General features: G+C 39.2%; 1 protein-coding gene across 18 annotated transcripts in view; it reads right to left on the reverse strand.

The window, feature by feature from the left end:
- Positions 1–25,280, reverse strand: part of LOC123773598 (heterogeneous nuclear ribonucleoprotein Q) — a 236,569-nt gene that overhangs the window by 57,832 nt on the left and 153,457 nt on the right. For 14 of the 18 annotated variants that reach the window (XM_069312317.1, XM_069312323.1, XM_069312316.1 and 11 more), the window contains exon 11: positions 16,159–16,191. The exons of the other annotated variants lie outside the window; for them this stretch is intronic. In XM_069312317.1, coding sequence (XP_069168418.1) covers positions 16,159–16,191 — 33 coding nt within the window. The remainder of the gene's footprint in view (positions 1–16,158; positions 16,192–25,280) is intronic. 18 annotated transcript variants of the gene reach the window in all.

Here is a 25,280-nt window from a genome sequence, read left to right on the forward strand (position 1 = left end):
CTGGAGAGATAGTAAATAGGGGCCAGATTCATGAAACAGTTACGCAAGTACTTACGAACGTGTACATTGTTCCTCAATCTTTGACGGATTTGATAATGATGGATTTGTATTTACCTAAATGTGCTTCAGGGTTATTTATGAAGATTTTACACTATGCTACTATCCAGGTATAGGTAAGTTATAATGAATGTAGGCCAATTAAAGTTTTCCTGGGCAGGCAGGGTTGCCTGGGGTCTGTGACAGGTCTAACCTCCTCTAATGGAACGAATTGGCCTTGCCTAATATAGTTGGAATGAATTGGCCCGCCTAATATAGTTCGTTCAAGTGAGGATACCTGTATATATGTATAAATGTGTGTATTATATGTGTGTGTGTGTGTGTGTGTAAATCATGAAAATTAACACGTGATGAAAAATGTGAGTGTCAGACCACGAAGGAAGAATTGAAACAGGAATTTCCTAAAGTACTTTCGTATATTAATACATCTTCAGAAAGGAATGAATTGTCCATTCTTACTACTTTGTTACTATTTTGTACATAGTGATCACATCACCTGTTTCTTTTTTTCTTTTATTTTCTAGCCTTGGTACTGTATATTTAACACTTCTAACTTCTCATAGCTGTTGTTTTTTAGTTCCAAAAGCCATTTAGTTGCATCTGTTTTGCACCTTTTCCAAATTACCGATGTGCTTCTTGTAATACAGGCACCATACAGCCACTGCATTTTAGCATTTGGTCTCACAAAGCTTGTGAACAATTTCTTTAATATTTCACCATCCATGTATTTAAAAGCGATTTTGAAGTTGGATAGTGTAGCATAGTTTCCTTGCACTATGTTCTTTTTGTGGTCTTCAGGGGACAGTTTTCTATCCGGAACTACCCCCTAGACCCCTTATCAGAATACTTTAAAACTCTTTCACATAATTTGTAGGTTGTGTGTGGCCGATTGCCAGAATATCCTATTCCACATCTAATAACATGGCATTTATTCACATTAAATACCACTTGCCAAAGTGTTGCTCCATACTTTGTTCGAGTCTTCTTGAAGAGCATAACAATCATCTAAGTTTCTAATCTTCCCTAGAAGCTTGGCATCATCAGCAAACATGTTCATATAATTCTGTATTTCTTCTGCCAGATCATTAACACTTTCGCGCTCTCGGCTCTCAAAAAAAAAACAATACCCCAGATGCTTTCGGCACTTCGCGCGCCTACGCGGAAAGACCGAAAAAGTGTACACTCTTTTTACTGTCCTGACAATAATTGAAGGCGCTCGTATTTAAATTTGGTATCACTGTGTTTGCAATGAAATTGTCTATAAGAGCATACCTATAAAATGCCGCCCAAGCATAAGGACTGTCAACACCAAATAAAAAACTATTCAGATCACTCGCCAAGAGCGCCAAACAGCAACAAAATGTTTCCACTCTCTTAATGGTTGCGAAGCCTACAGTTGTCCTACATCGCTAATTGTGGTATCATTGGAATCGCAATAAAATTCTCTACACGGACATATGCATATAAATATAGATTTAATGTCGTAGCCCACCCAAAACAATTTGGGAAGTGGCCGAAGTGTTACCCGCGGCAGCATATCGGCGAAACTCGCTTTGAAAAGTGTATATTCAATTCACTGTCCTGACATTATTTGTCGGTGTATGTATTTCATTTTTGTACCAATGTGCTCGCAATAGAATGTTCTATAAGAACATAAGTATTAAAGGTCACATAAGGATGCGTTCGACCGGCAACATATATAAAAACTACGTCGATTACACTCGTCGTGTCAATAATACAATTGTTTTACCACGATGATTCACTGCCACACCGTTTTCTTTTATAAGCTGTTCAGCTATTAGAGAAAACGTAAATTTCATGGCAAACATTTGTATACTATTCCCAAGTTGATCGGATATTAAATGGATTTTATACAAATATTTTTTCGATGGACTACAGGCGTCGTCTGTTATGCGGTGACGCATAAAAAACGGTGACGACTCATGGATAATCCTAAGCGCGAAAGTGTTAATATAGAAAGCGAACATTACTGACTACAACTTAACCCTGTGGTACTACACTAGCAACATTTCTTCAGTCTGATACATTGTCTCTCATTATTGCCCTCATACCCTCATTTATCTGTTAGTAAATTTTTCATCAGAAAATTAATACAGAAAACTGAATATAAAAGTAAGGCATAATAATTTTTGGGTGTTTGGAGAAGGAGATACCATCTAGGGTGACACAGCAACAGAAGACGAAAAAGTCATAGAGAAAATAGTAAGTTGAGGAGAAGGTTTCACAACAAAGGAAAATGTCAATGATTTTAGGATAGGAAAATATGAAAAATATAACAATCGCCCCTTATGGGTGACATTTAATGTAGTAAAACAAATGACAGAACTGCTTAGGAATGTCAGAAAATTGCAAAATGATGAGGATGGGAAACAATGGTCATTAACCCTTAAGCTGCGCAAAACGTCATATGAAGTCGGACATAGAGCTCAGTTTTTAAAATTTGCTGAAACGCTTTCCAATGTTTTGTGCATAATCTATTAGGCAAATGCTCCAACTTTGTCTAAATGATACCAAAGTAACTTGGAAAACAAGAAAATAAAAATAATTATAAAATTGAATATTGAAAACTTCAGGTTTTGAAATCAGATTCAAAAATATAAAATATCACCCAATTGTTCATTTTGTTATTATGCTCACAGAATAGCATATGATCTTAATTTTCATATACAGGGGTACCTCAGTTTAAGAGTTTAATCCGTTCCTGGAGACCGCTCGTATTCCGAAAACTCGTATTCCGAAGCTAATTTCCCCATAAGAAATAATGGGAAATGAATTAATCTGTTCCTGACTACCCCAAAAACCCCACATCAAACTAAATTTTTATACCTAATTCATCTAAATAAACCTACAAAACTATGTTCAAGCTATTACTTACCTTGCTGTTGAATGCTGTAGGCATATGAAAGATGGTGAGGAGGGGGAAGGAGGAGAGGAGTTACTGTTTGGAAGGGGAGTCCCCTTCCATTATCACATCAGGCAGTGCAGGCAGTGAGGACTTCACTGGTGAGCACACTCTGGCACATTTTGCCTGCATACCACTAGGACTTCTTTGTCTTACTAAGAATCTGTCTAAAGACACTTGTTTTCCCTACATTTTAACACTTGTCTGTAGTAAGACATCACATTGTAATTTAAAAGGTCAATGCAACGGCCTGCTACAGCTTTATCTGGGTGAGTTTTTTCAACAGAACTTTGCAGTTCTTCCCATACTTCACACATTTTCTTAATCAAGAAGGGACATCCTCTACTGCCTCTACTCACAACTATTTTCTTAGGTTGAAGCTTATCAATGGCTTTCTTGAGACCCATGGCGAGATATATAATAACAACTTTTATGCTCAAATGGCCAAAAAAACGACATAAAACTGTAAATCCTTGTGAAGAATTCAGGAGGGATAGTCACTGGGCGGGAGACAATGGTAAACTGAGGGGCGGAGGGGCGACAATCGCCATACCACCACGTGCTAGGTCGGCCTGAACGCGTATCAACAAACTCGCGTTCCGAGGTAACCCTCGTCTTCCGAGACACATTTTCCGAGGAAATCTGGCTCGTATTCCGAAAAACTCGCATACAGGGACACTCGTGTTCCGAGGTACCACTGTACTGTACAGTGGTACCTCGGAATACGAGCATCCCTATTTATGAGTTTTTTGGATTACGAGCAGGATTTGCTCAGAAAATTTACATAGGAATACGAGGGTGTTGATACGCGTATAGGCCGACTAGTGCATTGTGGAACGGCGATCGCGCCTCAGTTTACCAGTGCCTCATGGCCAGTGACTATCCCACCCGAATTCTTCAAAAGGATTTACATTTTTTTTGTCAGATTTTTGGCCATTTGAGCATAAAAGTTGTTATTGTATATCTCGCCATGGGTCCCAAGAAAGCCAGTGGTAAGGTTAAACCTAAGAAAATAGTTGAGTAGAGGCAGTAGAGGATGTCCATCCTTCATTATGAAAATGTGTGAAGTATGGGAAGAACTGCAAAGTTATATTGAAAAAACTCACCCAGATAAAACTGTAGCAGGTCATTTCATTGACCTTTTAAATGACAATGTGATGTCTTACTACAGACAAGTGTTAAAATGTAGGGAAAAATAAGTGTCTTTAGACAAATTCTTAGTACGACAAGCAAGCAGTGAACCACAAGCAGGTCCTAGTGGTATGCAGGCAAAACGTGCCAGAGAGTGCACACTAGTGAAGTCCTCACTGCCTGATGTTATAATGGAAGGGGACTCCCCTTCCAAACAGTAACACCTCTCTTCCTCCCTCTTCCTCACCATCATCCATACGCCAACAGCAGTCATCAGCAAGGGTAAATAATAACTTGAACATACTTTTGTAGTGTAGATTTAGATGAATTAGGTATAAATTTAGTTTAAAGTGAGATTTTTTGGGTAGTCAGGAACGGATTAATTCATTTCCCATTATTTCTTATATGGAAATTAGCTTCGGTTTACGAGTTTTCGGATTTCGAGCTTCTCCAGGAACGGATTAAACTCTTAAACCGAAGTACCCCTGTATTTAGAACATAGGTTTTCACTATAGTTTACTGAAAAAAAAAAAATCGTCAATATGGCATTTGAAATACTGTATGCGTAAATTTAGACAACAAAAATGTATAATGCCAAATGTTTAGGGTTTATGAAAAATCAATTCTATAGGGATTGTAGAACAGACAGCTATGCATACCATGTAAAAATGCTGAGAATCAGTCAGAAACTATATTTTGGGATACTGAAGTACAGTGGTACCTCGAATAACGAATTTAACCCGTTCTGGCGCCGTGTTCGTCATGTGAAACGGACGTCATACAAAACAAATGTAGCCATTTAACCACTGTGATGCGCTGTGTTCATTGTGAAATTCCCCTAGTGTGCATGACATCAAGTGTTCCCAAAAAATCATTTTTCTTTGTGAAATGATAAATTTCCTACTTTGAACATGTCTATGTAAAAATAATTACCAGATTCCACTTACTTTGGCTGTGAGGATGTGGACAAGGTGCGCTGTGACAACACATTATTTGTGGCAACAAATAATGCCATATTTGTGGCAACACCGCATGTTGCCACAAATATATTTTCAAATATTTGTTCTATGTATTTCCAATGCGGTTTTATTTGTTTCTTTTATTGAATATGTTGCATATTTGTGACCTTTACAATATGTATACAGTAGAATGTTCATAATGTTCCATGGAACTGTGATACATGTGTCAGTTTTTTTTTTTTTTTTTTTTTTTTTTTGAGTAAAGAGGAAGGAGAGGCATAGGTGAAGGGAAGTATAGAAGTGGGAAATACAGTGAGAGGTATGAAAGCAGGCGGGCTGTCCGCCTTGCTGACACGATGTGTGGGTGTTGGCAGCTAAGCTAAGCTGGCTCCCTCTTGTCAGGGAGCTGTGAGTGTGTGAGAGGTTCTACACATGTGTTTCACCATATATGGATGTCCATAGATGAATACTGTGTAGCATTCATATATACACATTCCGATGCTTCCACACATGTTGTTCTGTTTAAGGCTCTTTGTTTTATTATTATTATTTATCGAGTTGTTCATACACACATATTATTATTGTTGTTCATACGCACATATTATTGTTTATCGAGTTGTTCATATATACACATACTGTATATGAACTGTTCATATATACACATATATATCTCATCTGGGGATTATATACTGTGGGGCGGGGTTTTCATCCAGAGAATCGAGGCTCTTGGGCCACTAGCTGTGGGAGTGGGGCATCTCATCTTGGAGCAATCTTTCAAACATTGGGTCCTCTAACATTTCGATGGTGTTCCACACCCTGATGGCTTGGTGCTGCAGTCTGATGTTTAGTGGCTGTATGTTCAGGAGTTCATGGAGCTCCTGGATTGTCTGATCATATGGTGGACGGTGTTTTGCTGCTCTTCTTAGCGCCTTATTTTGTACTGCTTGCAGTTTCTGCATGTTAGTTTTCTTTATGATGTGTAGTAGTACTGGGGGGTACTCTAGATGCGGCCAAACTAGAGCCTTATATAGGTGGATCTGAATGTTAGTACTGAGGCTTCGGAATCTTCTCAGTTTTCCTAATACTGCTTTGGCTTTGCTTAGTCGGTCCCTTACATGAATTTGTATCCCTGTTCTATTTATCATAAGCCCCAGTATTCTGCCTACCTCCGCATATTGGATTGGATGGTTGTCAACGATGATGGGGTCCGGGTTTCTTTTCGCAATGTGTATTATCTGAAACTTTTATTTGTTGGTGCTGATTTTCCAGTGCTTCTCAAAGTTGTTTATGAGTTCAATTGCCGCCTTGGTCTTGTCGGCTAGTAGCGGCTTTGATGGCTCCCGGTTGGCAAATTATTTGGGTGACATCGTCAGCGTATGTGATGTATTCTCCATGTTGGGGTTGGGGTAGGTCAGCTGTATATATGTTGAATAGAGTGGGGGAGAGGCAGCTTCCTTGTGGTACTCCACTTTTCAGTTCTATTACATCACCCAAGTAGCTGCCGATATTAAGCCTAGCAGTTCTATTGTCTATAAAGCTGCAGAGAGTAGCAGTATATCTCTCAGGAAGCCCTAGTTCAGATATCTTATATTTTAGGCCTGTGTGCCACACTTTGTCGAAGGCTTTCGAGACGTCCCTAAGCACTATATTACACTTATTTTTTTTCGACCTTGCGTTGGCTATATGCTCGTAGATCAGGGCTATAGCTGAATGAGCCCCTCTGTGGTTTCTAAACCCATGCTGCCTGGTGTTGTACTTTCCTTCCTCTTCCATGTACTTCACAAGTCTCTGATTGATAATTTTTTCGAATATTTTACCTGGTACTTCGAGGAGGGAAATTGGCCTGTAGTTTTCAGTATGGGTTGGGAGTTTACCTGGCTTGAGGATTAATCTTATTGTGGCATTCTTGAAGTATGTGGGGAATAGTCCAGATGCAAGAGCTGCATTTAAGATACATGTGTATTGCTGGAGTGCAATCACAGGTAGGTTGGATAATACCATCTTATTTATTTTGCTGTTGCCCGGCGCCTTGTTCTTGAAACTCATAATTGTTTTATGGACCTCTGCAGTGGTTATGTGTTTCATAAGGTGGCAGTCCTCGCGTCTGTTGTTGAGGTCTATTGTTTGCGTCGGGAGTAGTGCTGCAGCTCTGTTATCGACTTGGGATGTAATTTCCCTATCATTAATTGGGCAAAAATTTTAATTTTCTTCCGGGTTTATCCTGAAATTTTTTCCCAGAACTTCCTGAATTCCTGCTCTTGTTCTCTCTCTTCATAGAATTTATTTCCTGAGGCATCTATGATGTAGGGTGTTTCCTCAGAAGAGCTTCCCATCAGGGTCTTTACTTTTTCCCAGAATTTTCCTGGGTTTCTGTAGTCGACTTGGATTTTGCTTATTAGGTCATCCCATTGTTTGGTGTACTCTGTTTTGCATAGATCTTGCAGCTCATCTTGAAGTTCCCTTTGCAGTCTTTTGCGCTCATCCGTCCACCCGTGTTGTGTTATGAGTTGCAGAAGATTGTTATATCTGGTTTGCAGTGTCCTGAGCGCCTCTGTGGCTGGGGGGTGTGGGAGCGTTATATGGTGAGCTACAGGGAATGTGATCAATCATGCATTTTTCTATGGTGCTAATCCATGTGTTTAACTCGGCGTTTATGCATGATGTTTCCTTTCCATTAAAATCTGTGACACTAATTTCCTGTGCACTGCTTTTGAACGCTTCCCAGTCAGTTTTAGTGTATTGAAGTCTTGGTGGTGAGGGTTTCAGAATGGGGTTAGTTGACAGCGTCATTATTATTGGTAGGTGGTCGCTTGTGCTCACAGGGTCCCCTTTCTATGCGGGTGTTTAGGAAGTGGTGGTTGTTTGACAGTATTATGTCTGGTTTACCACTGTGGCCTTGTCCGACGTAAGTTGGGAAGTCTGGGCCCAGGTGGGTTAGATTTCCGTTCCTTATCATATTGTGGAAGGCTTCTCCTGCTTGGTTGTTCCTTCCATGTCCCAGTGTTCTGTGCTTAGCGTTCAGATCACCCAGAAAGTAGGCAGGTCTGTTCCTTCTGGTAAGTTTCATGATGTCGGCAAGGGGAAGGTAAGGACGTCTTGGTGGTTGGTAGTATGTTCCTATGAAGATTATACCTTTCGTAGTTTGGAGTTCAATTGCCAGGAAGTTCTCCTGGAAGTTATCTAAAATTTTGTGTGGAATATTTCTTTTTACGGCAATTGCCGCTCCATCGTTGGCCTGGTCAGCTCTAGTTGACCTGGTAAATTTTGTAATTGAAGATCTTGATCTTCTCGCTATTCTTTTTTCCATGGCTGTTAATGAGTATTATATCAGGGTCTATTTCTCTGTACAAGTTGCTGAGTTCCAATGCTCTGTGTCAGTAATGTGTCCACAATAAATGTTTATTGTCACAATATTACGTAGGTAAAAATTCCCAAAAATTACAATATGTACAGTTTCACATACTATTTACACAGTAACACACTGTATTACACACTCAGTACTTTGGAGGTGCATAATAATCAACGAAGTAGTCCATGGTACACAGCGCGACTTTGCTCTCGTTGCACCAGCTATAGATAGATTTTCGCTTCCTGTTTCATCGTTCTGTGTGCTTGCAAATAACGCACTCGCGTGCACTCTTGGCTTTAGTACTTGTAGGTGGTATGTAGCCAAGCTTGTAAAGCATAAGGTAGTATTGAAACGATTATAGAAAAAGCTCAAATTGTAAGGTAGTCTTGAAAAGATCGCTTTGAAAGGTCCCACACACGAAGAGATTCAGCTAGCCTCAAAAAGTGTCCGTCAGTCAGGAAGAGATTCAGGTATTCTTGAAAATATCTATAGAAAACACCACCATGGAAGCCGCTAACACTGTTCATCTATGCTACTGGTATCAGATGCATCATCACTGAACGCAGAAAACGATTCATCTATGTATCATCTATATAAATTGGAGATGCCCAGGGTGGGGCTTAGAGCTACAACTGGATACACTCGCTGTATCACTTGCTCATAGGACCATTGTGTTAAGTCCTTATTGCACCTAGCTTCACCAATATTATGACCCTTATGTTCTTCAAACAATAAGGTCTGAATTTCACCGACTGAGCGCAATCTTTCAACACCGTGTCAGACAGGTTTTTGGGAGCCAAATGCACGTGTGCCACAAATGGTTGCTCACGCAGTACTAACCTAGCCAGCAGCCCTTGTCTTTCATATTTGTTATAGCAAAAGTTCAGTGTTTGTCGTGTTCAGGGTGTACGTGAGTGCATTATTTGCAAGCACACAGAATGAAGAAACAGGAAGCAAAAATCTATCTATACCTGGTGCAACGAGAGAGAAGTCATGCTGTGTACCATGGACAACTTCGTTGATTATTACTCACTTCTAAAGTACTGAGCATGTAATACAGTGTTACTGTGTAAACAGTGTGTGAAACTGTACATATTGTAATTTTAGTGAATTTTTAATAGGTAATATTGCGACAATAAACATTTATTGTGGACACATTATTGAAACACGTATCACAGTTCCATGGAACATTATGAACATTTTATTGTATACATATTGTAAAGGACACAAATATGCATCATATACGTTAAAAAAAATAAAACTGCATTGGAAATACATAGTGCAGTTTATAATAGAATAGAAAATAATATTTGTGGCATAATAATAGAAAATATATTTGTGGTAACTCGTGGTGCTTGAATGGCCTGCGCAACCGCCTCTGGGAGCTTCACGCACGGGCGACAGCCCGTGATGACTTCACAGCACACCTTATCCATATGCCCCAGCCAAAGTAAGTGGAATTTGATATTTATTTTTACAGAGACATGTTCATGGAAGGGAATTTATCATTTTACAAACAAAAATGAATTTTTTGGGGAACACTTGATTTCATAGCATAGTCTAGAGGGTATAACCATACAGTGAAAGGCATTAGGACTAAAGAGTGGTGAAGTGTGGTGTACCACCACCTACCATATGGCAGTGTCCCGTACCATTCACTCATACATGTTGTAAGTTATATATTCAGTTCCTAGTGAGGGTGTTTCCTGTCCACCTTTAGTTAAGTGTATAAAGTGTATCCATATGTCAGGATGGTGGCAGCATCTTTCCCCTCTTTCTTACCTAATCCATCATTTTCATCTATCCCTCTTTCTTATAATTTTTTTCTATTTACTTCAGTCTTACTTCCTCCATTTCTCTTTACTTCAGTCTTACCTCCTCCCTTCCTCTTTACTTCAGTCTTACCTCCTCCATTCCTCTTTACTTCAGTCTTACTGCCTCCATTCCCCTTTACTTCAGTCCCTTCCACCTCATCTCAACTTCTATCACCTCTCCTCAGTTCTCCAACTTCCCTCTTCCCCCTTCCACTTTCCCCATACGCTCCCTTTCTCTAGATTCCCCATTCGTTACACCAAGACAGGTACAGAACTAGAAAACAGGATTAGTTCAACATAAAACATAAATTGTGAGATGGCCAAAGAACAAAAGACAAAAAAGTGGAATCAATATAAGAAGATCAAACCCTCAAACATACCAGCAATGATAACGCGCAAGAAACAATTACATAGCAGTCAAAAAGAGAGGCTGAAAGAAATTATGCAAAGGGAGTAGCAAATGTAAAATAGAACCAAGCTTATTCTATAAATTCAATATAAGTAAATTGCAGGTAAATTTTAAAATCCAGAGGTTGAAAAATGGGGAACACATTCAAGGAGAATGAAAAGGAAATGTGTGAAATAAAAATGAACCATTCCAAAGTGTGTGTGTACAAAATTAGATTTTTCGAGAACCAGACACTATGAATTTCAGAGATTTTATAGGAAACAGATGGATGGGTTGAAGGCATTTATCTGGACCTCTAAATGAGTTTGACAAGAGTCCCAAATAAGAGGTTGTTCTAGAAATTGGAACACACTGCAAGGGTGATAGGGAGACTTCTAACATGGATATAACATTTTCTGACAGAAAATGAGGGAAGTAATCAGATGTAATGAATCAGCCAGAAGAAATGTTATCAGAAGAGTACCATAGGAGTTCTAGAACTACTAATATCCATTGTCTACTAGAAGGAGTACATAATTATATGTACATGTTTGATGATGATGCTAAGCTAGTAGGAAAGATAAGAAACGTAGGATGATTGTCATACCCTACAAGAAGACCTAGAGAGATTAACACTATTGTTCGCTCTGGACACCAATCACATCCATTTTTTTTTCTCGAGTCCTAGCCATGGACAGGACTGGCGTCCACTACAAAAATATTTGTATAAAATTCATTTTTTATCCCATTGACCTCGGGATAGTTTCAAAATAAGTGCCTTTAGAATGCACACAATTTGATACCAAAATGAAAGATGTAAACACGAAATTTGATGTAAGAACACTTGAAAAATTATAAAAACGTTTTTTGGTCTAAATTTTAAATTTTAATATATTTATTAAAATTCTATTTATTGTGCTATTATTATGGGACTCATTTTAAAAAGTGCGCCTTTATATTACAAACAATTTGATACCAAAACAAGCAATATAACATGAAAATTGATGTCAGAACACTGGAAAGATATAAATAATTGTGATGATGAGCGTCCAAAATTAAAATATTTGTTAAAATTCCAGTTATTGCTCTATTATTATGAGACTAGTTTTAAAATGCGCGCCTTTATATTGCGAACAATTTGATACCAAAACAAGCAATGTAACATGAAAATTGATGTTATCAAACTAAACGAGTATACACATTAGGCTCTGGTGTGCAAATTGGTGCTCGTTCACGGGTAACTTTAGGCTTTGCTGTGGGAAGTCTCACCAGGCTTTTGGACATTATATGCATATACATCTGCAGGGAATTTAATTGCGAACACAACGATACCAAAACAAACGACGTAGCACAAGAATTAAGGTGAGAAAACTGAAATGATTATACACGTTTAGGCGTCGCCACACGCTCGTCAGGACCATTAGCCTCATGACGTCAAAGTCTGCGGTGCGCGCGTGACGCGGGCGACAGTGTTAAGCACAAATGAACTGCATTTATCGTTGAAGATTGGTTCTTGAAAACTCCAACTTTAACCACCGTGCTGCGCGGAGTTTATTGTGAATTTTCCCCCAGTGCGCATGAAATAAAGTGTTCCCTAAAAATTCTTTTTTCTTCGTAAAATGATAAATTCCCTTCCCTGAACATGTCTATGTAAAAATAAATACCAAATTCCACTTACTTTGGCTGTGGGGACGTGGACAAGGTGCGCTGTGACGTCATCACGGGCTGTCGCCTGTGCGTGAAGCTCCCAGAGGCGGTTGCGTGGGCCATTCAAGCACCGGGTGTTGCCACAAATATATTTTCAATTATTTGTTTTATGTATTTCCAATGCAGTTTTATTTGTTTTTTTATCGTATATGATGCATATTTGAGTCCTTTACAATATGTATACAGTAGAACGTTCATAATGTTCCATGGAACTGTGATACATGTGTCAGTAATGTGTCCACAATAAATGTTTATTGTCGCAATATTACCTGTTAAAATTTCACTAAAATTACAATATGTACAGTTTCACACACTATTTACACAGTAACACACTGTATTACACACTCAGTACTTCGGAAGTGAGTAATAATCAATGAAGTAGCCCATGGTACACAGCGCGACTTCGCTCTCAGTGCACCAGGTATAGATAAATTTTCGCTTCCTGTTTCTTCATAGTGTGTGCTTGCAAATAATGCACTCACGTACACCCTTGGCTTTAGTACTTGTTGGTTGTATGTAGCCAAGCTTGTAAAGCATAAGATAGTATTGAAAAGATTATAGGAAAAGATCAATTTGTAAGGTATGTCTTGAAAAGATCACTTTGTATGGTCCCACATAGGAAGAGATTCAGCTTACCTCAAGAGTGTCCGTCAGTCAGAAAGAGATTCAGCTAGCCTCAAGAGTGTCCGTCAGTTAGGAATAGATTCAGGTATTTTTGAAAATATCTATGGAAAACACCACAATGGAAGCCGCTAACACTGTTCATCTATGCTATTTGTATCAGATGCATCATCACTGCAGAAAACGATTCACCTACAGTACGTATCATCTAAATAAATTGTAGATAGCATAGGATTGCAAGGGTGACACTCAGAGCTACAACTGGATACGCCTGCTGTATCGTCCTCATAGGTGCTGTATCACTTACCTCCGACCTTTGTGTTAGGTCCTTATTGCGCCTAGCTTGACCAATATTATGACCCTTATGTTATTCAAACAATATCGTTTGAATTTCACCGACAGAGCGTTATCTTTCAACACCGCGTTGGACAGGTGTTTGGGAGCCAGAGGCGCGTGCGCCATCCATGGTTGCTCATTCAATACTAACCCAGCCAGCAGCCCTAGGGCATTCTGGGAATTTTTTCCAAGATGGCTGCCTCTGACTGGAGGTCCTAAGAGTCCAGTCAGAGGCAGGTCCTAAGAGTCCATTTCGTACACAACCAACCTCGTACACATTTAGAACTGGTACCGAAAAAAAAAAAAAGTTTTCTCGGTTGGCGCAGTTAAGTGGATAATTGAAATGATGGTAAGTGAAACTAAAAATCTCATGGGCCTCGTATTATAAGTACATTCTTAAGGTACTAACAAACATGATAATTGGTCAATTTTTGCTCACTAAACCTTGTCATAGCTACTTAGAATTTTCACCTAATTTTCTAACAATACATATTGTCTTCCTTTATTTCTTGGGCCATTCAATACGATTACTGTTGTATGCTACCTGTTATCGACCATTTACCCGACATATGGTCTCGTTAAAGAGATTTTTTTAACTAATAATATCAAGCTTGGAATTCATACACATTGTTTATGTCTATGATTAGCTTGCGAGATGTATTTCTTTTGGCAGAAACTAAATTTCCTTGATAATTTGTTAACAAAGCCACATGAGTGTACTGTATTATATAATACAGTACAGTATAATTATTATGTATACAGTACTGTATTTTATGTCATTCTTTTCAGTAAACAAAAAACTTCAACTTTAGTACAATATCAATTCAGTGTTCACTAACAATATTTAAAGTTAGCTCTCATATACTGTACTCTGTTTTCTTTAAGTGCTATGGGCTTGCACATCATTGCTGTCTTAGCCTATGTTGGGAAACTTAAAAAACAGGACTGCCTATCTTATGTTAAATTTATTTATTTATTTATTTTTTATCGTCTTAAAAACGAAATGACATTAACAGAGGCGAAGTTAAAGGAGGTTCACCTGTAAGTGATGGGGGGAAATACTAAAGAAGTTGGTCATAACTTTTGATATCCAAACTGGAATATACAGCGATTGTATGTTGTCCGTATCTCAAGAAGCACATCAACAAACTGGAAAAGGTGCTAAGATATGTTACTAAATGGCTTCCGGAACTGTAACACATAAGCTACAAGGAGAGGTTAGAGCTGTTAAATATCCCAAAGTCAGATGATAGAGGGAAAAAGAGGTGATATGATAACTACATATAAAACAATACTGTAACAGGAATAGACAAAATTTACAGAGGAATTTTTTAAACCTGCAACTTCAAAAACACGATGTCATAGATTCAAAGTAAGAGAGAGAGACTCTTGTGAAGTGTTTAACACAGTATGTTTAACTCTTGAATTTGAATTATGATTGAAAATACACAGAAACAGCAATGTTAAATGTTACAAAAAAAAGTCTGGAACTCTTGTTTAACTCGAATTCAAAATCCCTGCCAGTACACTAGTCAGTTCTGCACATGCGTAGAGCATTGTTATAGCAGGAAAGTGTCCTCCCAGAACAGTGTAAACAGCAAAGAAAATACATGTTTAAAAAGTATATTCAGTGCTGAAAAATATATAGAAGCAGTGTTAAATGCTGAAAAACAGCCTGGAACTTTATAAGACATATAGATGAACTATTTGAGGATACTAGTGTATATGAAACATTATTTGAACCAGGTGGTTGGATACAGATGTGCTAGCACCTTGTTGACTTTGTTTGGAGTGGTTTGAAGGTGAAGTCGTCGCCTATACTGGCGGGTTGTCTACAATAAGTGCATTGTATCTCTTATTTACTATAGTGGTACTTCTTTTTGTATTAGTTTAGGCTCTGTAAATTTCAGTGTTTGTAGAACCCAGTGTGTAAGTGTTGGCTTATGGTATTTTGGTTCATTCACTCAATTAGGAGATTTCTGTAACACGTGGTCTATGCTCTATCCACCTTAGTTCCCATTTGTAAAGCATCAAAGTGCCAGGACTTTGTATTGTAAAAGCCCATACTACATTTGTATTTTACCAAGTAAGTGTAGAGTAATGTGACGACCTTAAGTTCCAGTTTGTGGGGATCCAATAGTCAATTCACTCCTAATGTTTGTGAACTTGTTGAAAAACATCCTTCTTAGTCACAGCAATCCTGTAACATAACTGTGTGACCCATAGTTAGTCAGTTTAAATTAATCCGGTGTTGTTCAATAAACCCATTTGTGAAATTGTACCCCAAGGTGTACTTATTGTCCAACTCGGAATAAGATTACTTGGTTTCAGCTTCAGTACTTTGATGATTATACAGTATATACATCCCTTCCATTATTTATAAGAAAGTAAAAACAAGTTTTGTTAATCTATACTCTAGGGAACGGCTTTCAAGCACATGCCCTTACATCAAGCTAAGGAAACAAAGGTCCCCCCCCACCCCCCAAAAAAATATTTTAATGTTCTCTTTTGCAAGGAAAGTGATAGACCGTTGGAACAAGTTAAGTGAGCAGGCGGTGAATGTCAAACCCTGTCAGTAGTTTCTAAGTCATGTGACAAAGAGTACTAGGAAGACAGGACACCGCAGTGTAGCTCTCATCCTCTAACTACACTTGAGTAATTACACTTAGGTAGTTACACTCTCTCTCTCTCTCTCTCTCTCTCTCTCTCTCTCTCTCTCTCTCTCTCTCTCTCTCTCTCTCTCTCTCTCTCTCTCTCTCTCTCTCTCTCTTTCTCTCTCTCTCTCTCAGTATCTCTTTAGAATTTCACTTACTCATATATTTACTAAACAATTTGCAAAAAATTGTAAGAGATTGGAGCAAATATTCACTTACCGTACATCATCTAGGTACCAAAGTCCCTCATCCCTGAAAATTTCAGAAAAATCTACTGTACAGTTTCCGAGATATGGCTGTAGTCTTTTTCTCGCAATGTAAAACAATGATATAAATATAATGAGTTTGGCAACTATTATCTTTGTGTGCATCATCTTGGCATGAAAACCCTAAATACCTAAGAAATGTATTTATCTAACATTCACTTTCATTTGTAAATGAATACTACTGACACCATTGAAGATTTCAAAATTATGGACATTGTAATTTCCATGTTGCCCATTACATATGTCCCAACGTATTTAATCTTCTGAATCAATTGTTGAATTGACTCAAAATTCTGAAGTACATTTGTTAAAAAGCAAATCAACTTAAAAAAAATGAAAAGAAATACTGTACAAACTCATTCCATCATACATAGACAAGAACAACCTTCATCTCAGATAGATCACACATCTTTCCTTTTGCACTACAACCATAATTAAAATTGAATATTCTAATACTGAAGAGTGCTACTATTACTACAAGCATTACTTCTTAGTTTGCTGCTTTTATTAAGCAAACCCACAGCATTGTCTTTCACGAGCCATATGAATTAAAAAAATTAAGGAAAGTAATAATTCGGTTACATATGGTAAAAAGAGCTATGTAATGTATATGCAATGCATTGTAATATGAGCTGCTGCTTAAATCTTGAGACAAAACAATACTTATATTAAATGTTAAGCGAGCCTACTATCAGGGCTTCAGGTATGTAGGGTACATTGAATGTTAATGTTTTGTTATGTACTAAGCCACCAAAAATAGTAGAGTAGTTTGCCCAATGAAGTTAAAGTTATAATGAGGTTTAAAACCAACACATTCACAGGCTCTTAGGTAAGTTAATACAAAGTGATGTTTCCCTAAGTGATGTGTGAACTAGTTTACACTGAAATATGTGCAAACACTGTCCTCTCAGTGGACACTCAAAATTTAAAACATCAATTTGCTAACTAAATATGATAACCACAATGACACTGAAGAGAAAGACACAATATAAGTGCAAGCCATTATGACAGACAACGTTTCACAGTTTTTCATGCAAATGGTTTAATAAAATGGCAAAAAGATAATTAGAGGAGTTTAAATTTGGCCAATATATATGTTAACCAATTTTTCATGAGTTGAAACTATGCCTTAACATATAAAAACAAAATTAAAAAATAAATAAATGAATAAATAAATGCCAACTTTTTTCAATCATGTACAAGATAAGGTAAAAGTGAAGGAAGAGGGGTGGAGGTTGTCTCTTACATCAACTAGTACAGAGCCACCTTGCTGAACCCCTGAACTGTGCAACGCACCTGCAGGTCCGCGTCTGGTTTGCGCAACGCGCCCCCGGGTATTTGTATTTTTCATGTTACATTCAAAACTGGAGCGCGGTGACCCGGGTACGAAATGGATACCTTGGGGCCCCAGTGATCATCTGCTATCTTGAAAAAAATTCCCAGCATGCCCCGTGACCATGGGGAGCCTCAGTTTCAAAGCAGCCACCACTTCTGACGCATCGTCTACGAGCTCCTGCTCCACGGTGACCCGCAGTCATGGAAAACGACTCTCTGAGGAGATACGCGACATTTTGTATGATGACGGTGCTACGGATGATGACCTAGACACTATGATCCAGAGAATGACCTTACACAGAGGTCTGATACAAGTGAGGGAGAGACTGAGGTGCATGATGTGGCTAGCGTGTACGATACACGCACCTCGCCCGGCCTGCCTCGTTGCCCTTGGTCAATACCGTTATTATCACTGCCACCACCATGTATGTCCCCAGACGCAAGTTTATTTAGTGACAGTATATACGATGAATCGTTCTCGGACTTCAGTGACATAAACTCCGATACGAGTAGTGTGGACGACCCGAGTACGAGCAGCGAGGGTGTTACCAGGTGGGGGTTTGCTGCCTCAGCAACACGTCGCGGCAGGCGGCAGCGTGTCTCACATCAGCGGGACAATGACGACAGTGGCCCCTCAACATCAGGTATTCATAGTAGGCCTATGGTATGGAAATCTGCCTCATCGCCAAGCATACCCTCACAGAGCTCAAGCAGCAGACGACCTAGCCGTGTTTTTGGTGCTCGTGGTGGCGTTTGCCGTGGTGTTTGCGCCAATACCAAACCCCCAGGTGTACTTGTGTGGAAGGATTGTGCCACATTTGTCCCTCACATACCAACGTTTGATGCTAGCGATTTTGGTGTTACACCATTATTCCCATATACCGGTGATGATATGGCAGACATGGAATATTTCAAGGCATATTTCGACAATGAATTCATGATGCATCTTGTGACAGAGACAAACAAGTTCACTTACAGCCTCATAAACGCCGGCATTTTACCTGCCTCACGTCTCACGCAATGGAAGGACACGGCAGTTGACGAAATGTACGTGCATCTGGCACTCAGCATGATGATGAAGCACTTTGAGAAAGCTGTCGTTCAGGATTATTGGAGCATAGACAGCTAGTTCCATTGCCCATGTTCAACCGGTATATATAATGTGATAGGGTCCTCTTGATTCTCAGGTGCCTGCATTTCGAGAATAATGCAAATGAGGACAGAAACGACAGACTGTGGGAGGTACGGAAGATGTTCAGTGACATGAAAGGGAAGTTCAGGGATTATTTTGTATCTGGTCAGAATGTGGTTATTGATGAATCACTAGTACTGTTCAAGGAGAGACTGGCATTCAAGCGGTACATCCCATCAAAGCGGCACCGTTTTGGACTGAAGTTTTTCATGTTGTGCGACTGTGAGACTGGTATGGTGTTGGATATGATATTGTATTCTTGTACAGACGTCGACATAGCAGCTCAAGATGAACATGGGTTCTCCAGCAGTGTTGTAAAAACCCTGATGGAACCGTTGCTGAACAAGGGGCATATACTGTACACCGACAACTATTACACCAGCCCCTTGCTGATCCGATATCTTCTTGCCCACAACACCGGCGTATGTGGCACTGTGAAGGCCCACAAGAAGGAAATGCCAGCGTTCGGTATTGGTATAGCAGTGAGTGATTGCCAACTGCACAAGTGTGACAATATGCTGTCAGTGTGGTGGAAGGACAGACGCGAGGTGAATATGCCGACTACGATTCACACCGGTGCCATGTTGGACAGTGGTAAAGTCCACTTTCAGACACGCTTTCCCATGTATAAACCAAACTGTGTCATAGACTATAACAAGAACATGCGCCTCGTCGATAAATGTGACATGATGCTTGGTGGAGTGGAGTAAGTGCACAAGTCTGTGAGGTGGACGAAAAAGTTCTTCTTCCACCTAATAGATGTTGCTGTGCTCAACTGCTTCATTATGTACCTGCTAAAATCTGGCAGAAAACCTTCAATATGTACATTCAGTGCAGGTGTTGTGTCACAGCTGCTTGTAAAGTATGGCAAGGAGGGCTCCATTGCACTGTGCAGGGTGCAAGCAACAATGCCACACGCAGCTCCAAACAGACTGAGGGGTAACGAGAACTTCAGAGTACACATGCTCGAGTATATGCCAGGCACTGCATCACGGGAGAAGGGTAAACATGCGTGTATAGTATGCAGGAACACTACCCGCAGAGAACAAAAGCGAAGATGCATCAGCACCTGGTGCATGGAATGCAAGGTGCCACTCTTCCCCGTTGGCTGTTTTGCTGCATATCACACACTCGAGGAGTACTGAGTGTTTATGGTGTGTGTATATAGTGTGTGATACTGTATAGTGTGTGTATATAAACTGTAAATATAAATATATTACCATGATACATTGGAAATATGTGCAGGATATGTGAACACTTTTGTGATGCACGTAACACAGTGTCTAGGGACAGTACGGATGTTCTACTGCCATAATATAGTGTACGTGTTTATTATTCATAGGACTGGCACGTAAAAACAAAGAAAATGTATTTGGAACTGTGCGCAAAAAATGAACAAAAATATATTCGCGGCAATGCGCGTGTTAGCCTACTTTATTGGGCAACGCTCTGCTTCATCTGGTAATGTTTGGCAACTGATGAGCGTGTCTTATGCTTTGCTGGGATCAATGGTTACAAGATTATCACACACACCAGAAATGCTTAGTGGTCTGCAAAAGTGCATAAACATGCACAGTATATAGTTTTATATAGCATGTGAATACACTGAGATAACTGCCAAATCAGCATGTTCAATTGCTCTAATACTGTATTATATTGTTGTACACATAATAGTTACATGAATATCTATGCATACCAATGTTCTACATGTTTTGCGATACAAATAACATTGTTAACAGCCCAATGAATCATTGCACTTGAAAAAACCATATTAAAACATTAAAAATATGAAAAAATCAAGTAACTCCAATATGTCAACTTACAACTTTACTGAGTTTGGATCAATGGTTAGGAGATTATTACTCACCAAAAATGCTTAGTGGTTCATAATAGTGAATAAACATGTAGATATAATGTAGTTATATATGACATGTGATTATAGTGTGATAATAAGAATATAATATTGTGCACATATTAATGACATGAATGTATTTGTGTATACTGTAGTATTAATGTTCCACGTGATTATTATAGAAATTTCTCAAATTACAAACTGTTGCATAATATAATGGCAAAAAAAACAAAAAAAACAAAACAATGACACTTAAGTGAATAGGTATACTGTAAATATATTAGCAGCAACTTCCCACTTGCCATGTTGCCATGTGCAAGTGTGGAGTTGCTCGGATGACGACCTCAGGAAGTTTGTTCCATGAACACTCGTGAATTGAGACGTCATTGTGAGATTTCATCTCTCCACCACAGCCAAAGCTACATAATTTTTCTCCCATGATAAGGGAGCACATTAATAATATAAAAAAAAAAGATAATTTATTTCTGAGAGGAGCCCTGTCAGCTCACTGAAGTTATCACATTGATCAAGTGCCATAATAGTAGGTGTCATCAGTCGCTGAGTTCTACTGGCCTAAAGGGACCACAAGCCAGAACCTGGCCCCCTCTAGAGAGGCACAGGGAGCAATGTTCTATGAATACTTTACATTTAAAGTTTATCATCTTTGCCACCACCAGGGAAGCACCCAGAAAGATAGGTGAATCAAAACAGACTACTGCAAGATTTAAAAATAAGACCAAAGTCCTAACATTGCCAAAACAACCTCCCAACAATGAAAACAAAATACCAAAATTTTGTGAAATTAACCACCCACTAGGTTGTCCCACCCCCCACCCTCTCATTTGTGGAAGGTGGCAGCTGGCCTGGGTCAGCTGCGTCCCCACCATTCAGATCTATTCTGATGTCTGTGCCTAGTAGTCATTGTCGCTCTGGCTACAGTCTACTGTTTTTGAGTAGTGTTTTGCCTTTGAGGCTGTACTCTTGCACGAGTGTTGTGCATTAACCAGGAGTTTAGTGTACGGGAGCTGCGTGTTCTCAGGGTTTGCTTCCTTGTGTGCTTTATAAGTACTACCCTTGTGCAGTCAGGGTTATTTTCCTTTGGGCATTCAGATAATACTTCCGTTGGGGCTTTCTCACTTGGGCTAGTCCTCGTCATTCAGGTAAGTCGTTGGTCTGGGAATGACTGTCTTTCCTCAGGTTGGGAGTGTTTGTTGGCTGGTGGGGCGCACTATGGTCTGTGCGACCAGTTATTTATACACAAGGTGCGTCAACGTTTATCCCAGGGTACTCATTCGCCAAAGTTTAGACTTGGGGCTTTGATCTATTGTTTTTATGGGCATTCTGCCTGTTTCTGCTTTGAGGTTTGGCATTTTGCCTTATTGGGCTTGCCTAGGGTATGTATGGTTGAACACCCTTTCTGCCCCCACAGCTTTTCCTTTGACTTCGGGTAGTTTGGTTGCCTGCATCGACATGGTTTACTGGCATAGAGGTCCTCAGTGTCTGGGATTCCTGCAGGGTAGGCCCTGGAAAACCCCTACGGGCTTGGTTGTACTATGGATGCCTCTTCTGAGCCCGGTCCCACCTTGTGCGAATTTGAGGGTTGTCCGTCATCTGTGCCACCTGGTGACGTTCAAATGTTCGACCTCCACCATGCTGCTTGTTGGATAGGTGACACCCAACAAGCAGCTTTATTTTACTTGAATAAACAAGCAGCTTTATTTTACTCATATAAACAGGCAGCTTTATTTTTATCGTACAGTATAAACAAGCAGCTTTATTTTACTCATTTAATCTCTGCACAGTGCAGTGGCTAATGAGTAAATTATAGAAAACAATTAATTTTTTACCATTTGGCAATTCAAATACATAAAAAAATTCCTGGAGAATATGCTATTTTCTTGTATTTATGTTACTCTATGTATTGAGAATAATTATAGCCTGGTAATAAGTTATTTTGCAAGACCTTATGCACTGATACCCTAGTGCCACTACCTTATCACTAGGCATCTACCAGTCTACCTTGTGTTGGTTCCAGGAATCAATGTCCCCACAGCCTAGATCTACTGTTTGGTGGTCAGGTCAACAAGGCTGTTAGGCCCACTCCTCATAGTCTGATGCATGAATCAAAGTCCAGTTGATCAGGTATTCTTTGGAGGTGATTATCAGTTCTTCTTTGAACACAGAATGGTTGGAGTTATGCCTCTTCTGTATTAAAGAAGTGTTAAGTCATGGGCCCTTGATATTGATTGGATTCTCTCTCAGCAAAGCTGTCTTACCGCATGGCCCTGATGGGCACTGGCCCGGGGTCCCCACGAGCATAGGACATGTTCATTATGGAGGCAGAATATTTAAATATTTAGGTCTTGTTGCAAGCACACTTATATAATAAAACCCTACATTCTGGTGTGGGACTAAACACTAAATATTTAAGATATGTATTTCCAGGAGAATAACCTTTTCAAGCAGAAATGAAACGTAATATTTTGAGTGGAGCACAGAAGAGGAAGAGAGCTGCAGAGGAGAAGGAGAAAATAGGAAACGTCCAAAAGTAATATTATGGCTCAACACAGGTGCAACGATAGCTACTTACACTATTCCTTCACATATAGCATCCATATCAACCTCCACCCATGTAATGTCAGCCACTAATACTGTTTCTTTTGATATATCATCCACATCCATTCCTGCTACCAATCATCCAGTTTCAGCAGACATACCATCATTACCTGTTGCTGCTGCTGGTGACATTTTACAAGAGGAAATATCCAAATCTGTAACAGCAAAAGAGTTTGCAATCCAAGAGACAAACCTGGGCTATGGAACATTAATGATGCTAACACAATAGATAACTGGATTTGTAGTAGGCCTACATCATGTCAGAATCATGATAGCAACCATTCAAACTCACGAAGAGTGTATAAAACAGCCGTAGTAGAGAACATGAAGCCAAGGTATTTATCAAACAATGTGTTTAAACGTGAACTGCGGAATGGCGAGTATATAAAATGTGAATGGCTAAACTATTCACCATCCAAGGTCGTTTGTACTGCTTTGTATGTCACCTATTGTCCAAGAAAGAATCTCCCGTTGCTACATTGGGGGTGCAATAACTGCAAGCACAGCAACGTTATTGTAGAACATGAAAATGAAGAACATCGAAAGTGCATAATAGCATATATGATAAGGTATAAAGAAACTGGAAATGTAGATTCTGCATTACTTGAGCTGCATTGCTCAGAGCAGGAATATTGGCATAAAATGTTGACAGGGGTGGTTTCTGTAATTCGCTTTCTTGCCTCTAGAGATTTGCCATTTTGTGGAGAAAGTAAGATTATTGGGTCAGCAAGAAATGGCAACTATTTAGGTATACTAGAGCTGCTGAGTGAATTTGACCCTTTCTCGGAAGAACATCTCAAAATGAATGGAAATACTGTACTGGAAAAGGGAATCCGTCATATTTATCTGCAAATATTTGTGATGAATTTATTGAATTAATAGGATAATAGGTTCTTTGTATTATTTTTGAAGAAGTAAAATGAGTCAAAGTAGTATTCAATAAGTGTACATTCAACTTCAGACATCTCACACACAGATCAACTGATATTTACTCTCCAATACATTAAAGGTAGTGAGGCTGTGGAACGTTTCTTGATGTTCATCTCTATCTTTTCTCATATAGCATAGGATTTAACAGACACTGATGTGGATTTTCTTAATGAGAACAAAATTCCACCATCAAACTGCCGTGGTCAGGCATATGTTAATGCCTCAAATATGTCTGCACGATATACTGGATTGCAAGCATGGATTCATCAACTCTTAGTTTGCCATGTATGTCCCCTGTGCTGGACACAGCATGAACTTGGTGGGAGTAAAAGCAGAAGTGCTATCTACAGACTGTCAAATTCTTTGACTTTGTTCAGCATCTGTATTCATTTTTTGTTGGTTCTACTCATTACTGGAATATATTGACATTATCTTTAGGAAAATATTTTGTGGTCAGGTATCTGTCTGACATACGATGGTCAGCACATTTTGATGCTGTTCATGCTCTATATTCACCTAGTAGGTACTGTATGGGGGGTTTCGGGAAAATAAAACATGCACTGGATTCTCTATCAACTGACAATGAACAGCAAGTGAATACAGGGCGAGAGGCAAAAGAGGATTGGGCAAAAAAATGGAAAACCTGGAAACAATCTTTCTGACAATTCTTTAGAATGACATGCTAGAAAGAATGAACAACACAAACAAGGTCCGGCAATCAAATGATGTGAACATCCTTATAGCTATGAATCTTCTTGAGTCTATGAAAACCTATCTTGAAGAAACGTGAGACAAATTTAGCGAATGTGAATTCAAAGCCAGGAGTATGTGTTCAGACACAAATTACAATGATGGGGAAATAACGGGAATGAAAACGAAATATGTGCGTCTTAGTGGATATGATGGATCAGCAGAAGAGATACTTCTCATTAAAACCAAAAAATTCAAGGTGGAAACTTTCCTCCCTATTCTGGACGCTGATCTCTGAACAGACAAAACGTGCAGAGGCTTATTCACAGATTGGAAATCTGTTTTCTTTCTTCAGTGAATTGAAAACCATTGTTTCTGATGCACTAAAGAAAAAGTGTGAACATCTGGCTAATATGTATTACAAAGACCTGAATTATGATGACCTATTAAATGTGAGCAT

Source organism: Procambarus clarkii, chromosome 72 (assembly GCF_040958095.1).
Source record: "Procambarus clarkii isolate CNS0578487 chromosome 72, FALCON_Pclarkii_2.0, whole genome shotgun sequence".
Taxonomy (NCBI): domain Eukaryota; kingdom Metazoa; phylum Arthropoda; class Malacostraca; order Decapoda; family Cambaridae; genus Procambarus; species Procambarus clarkii.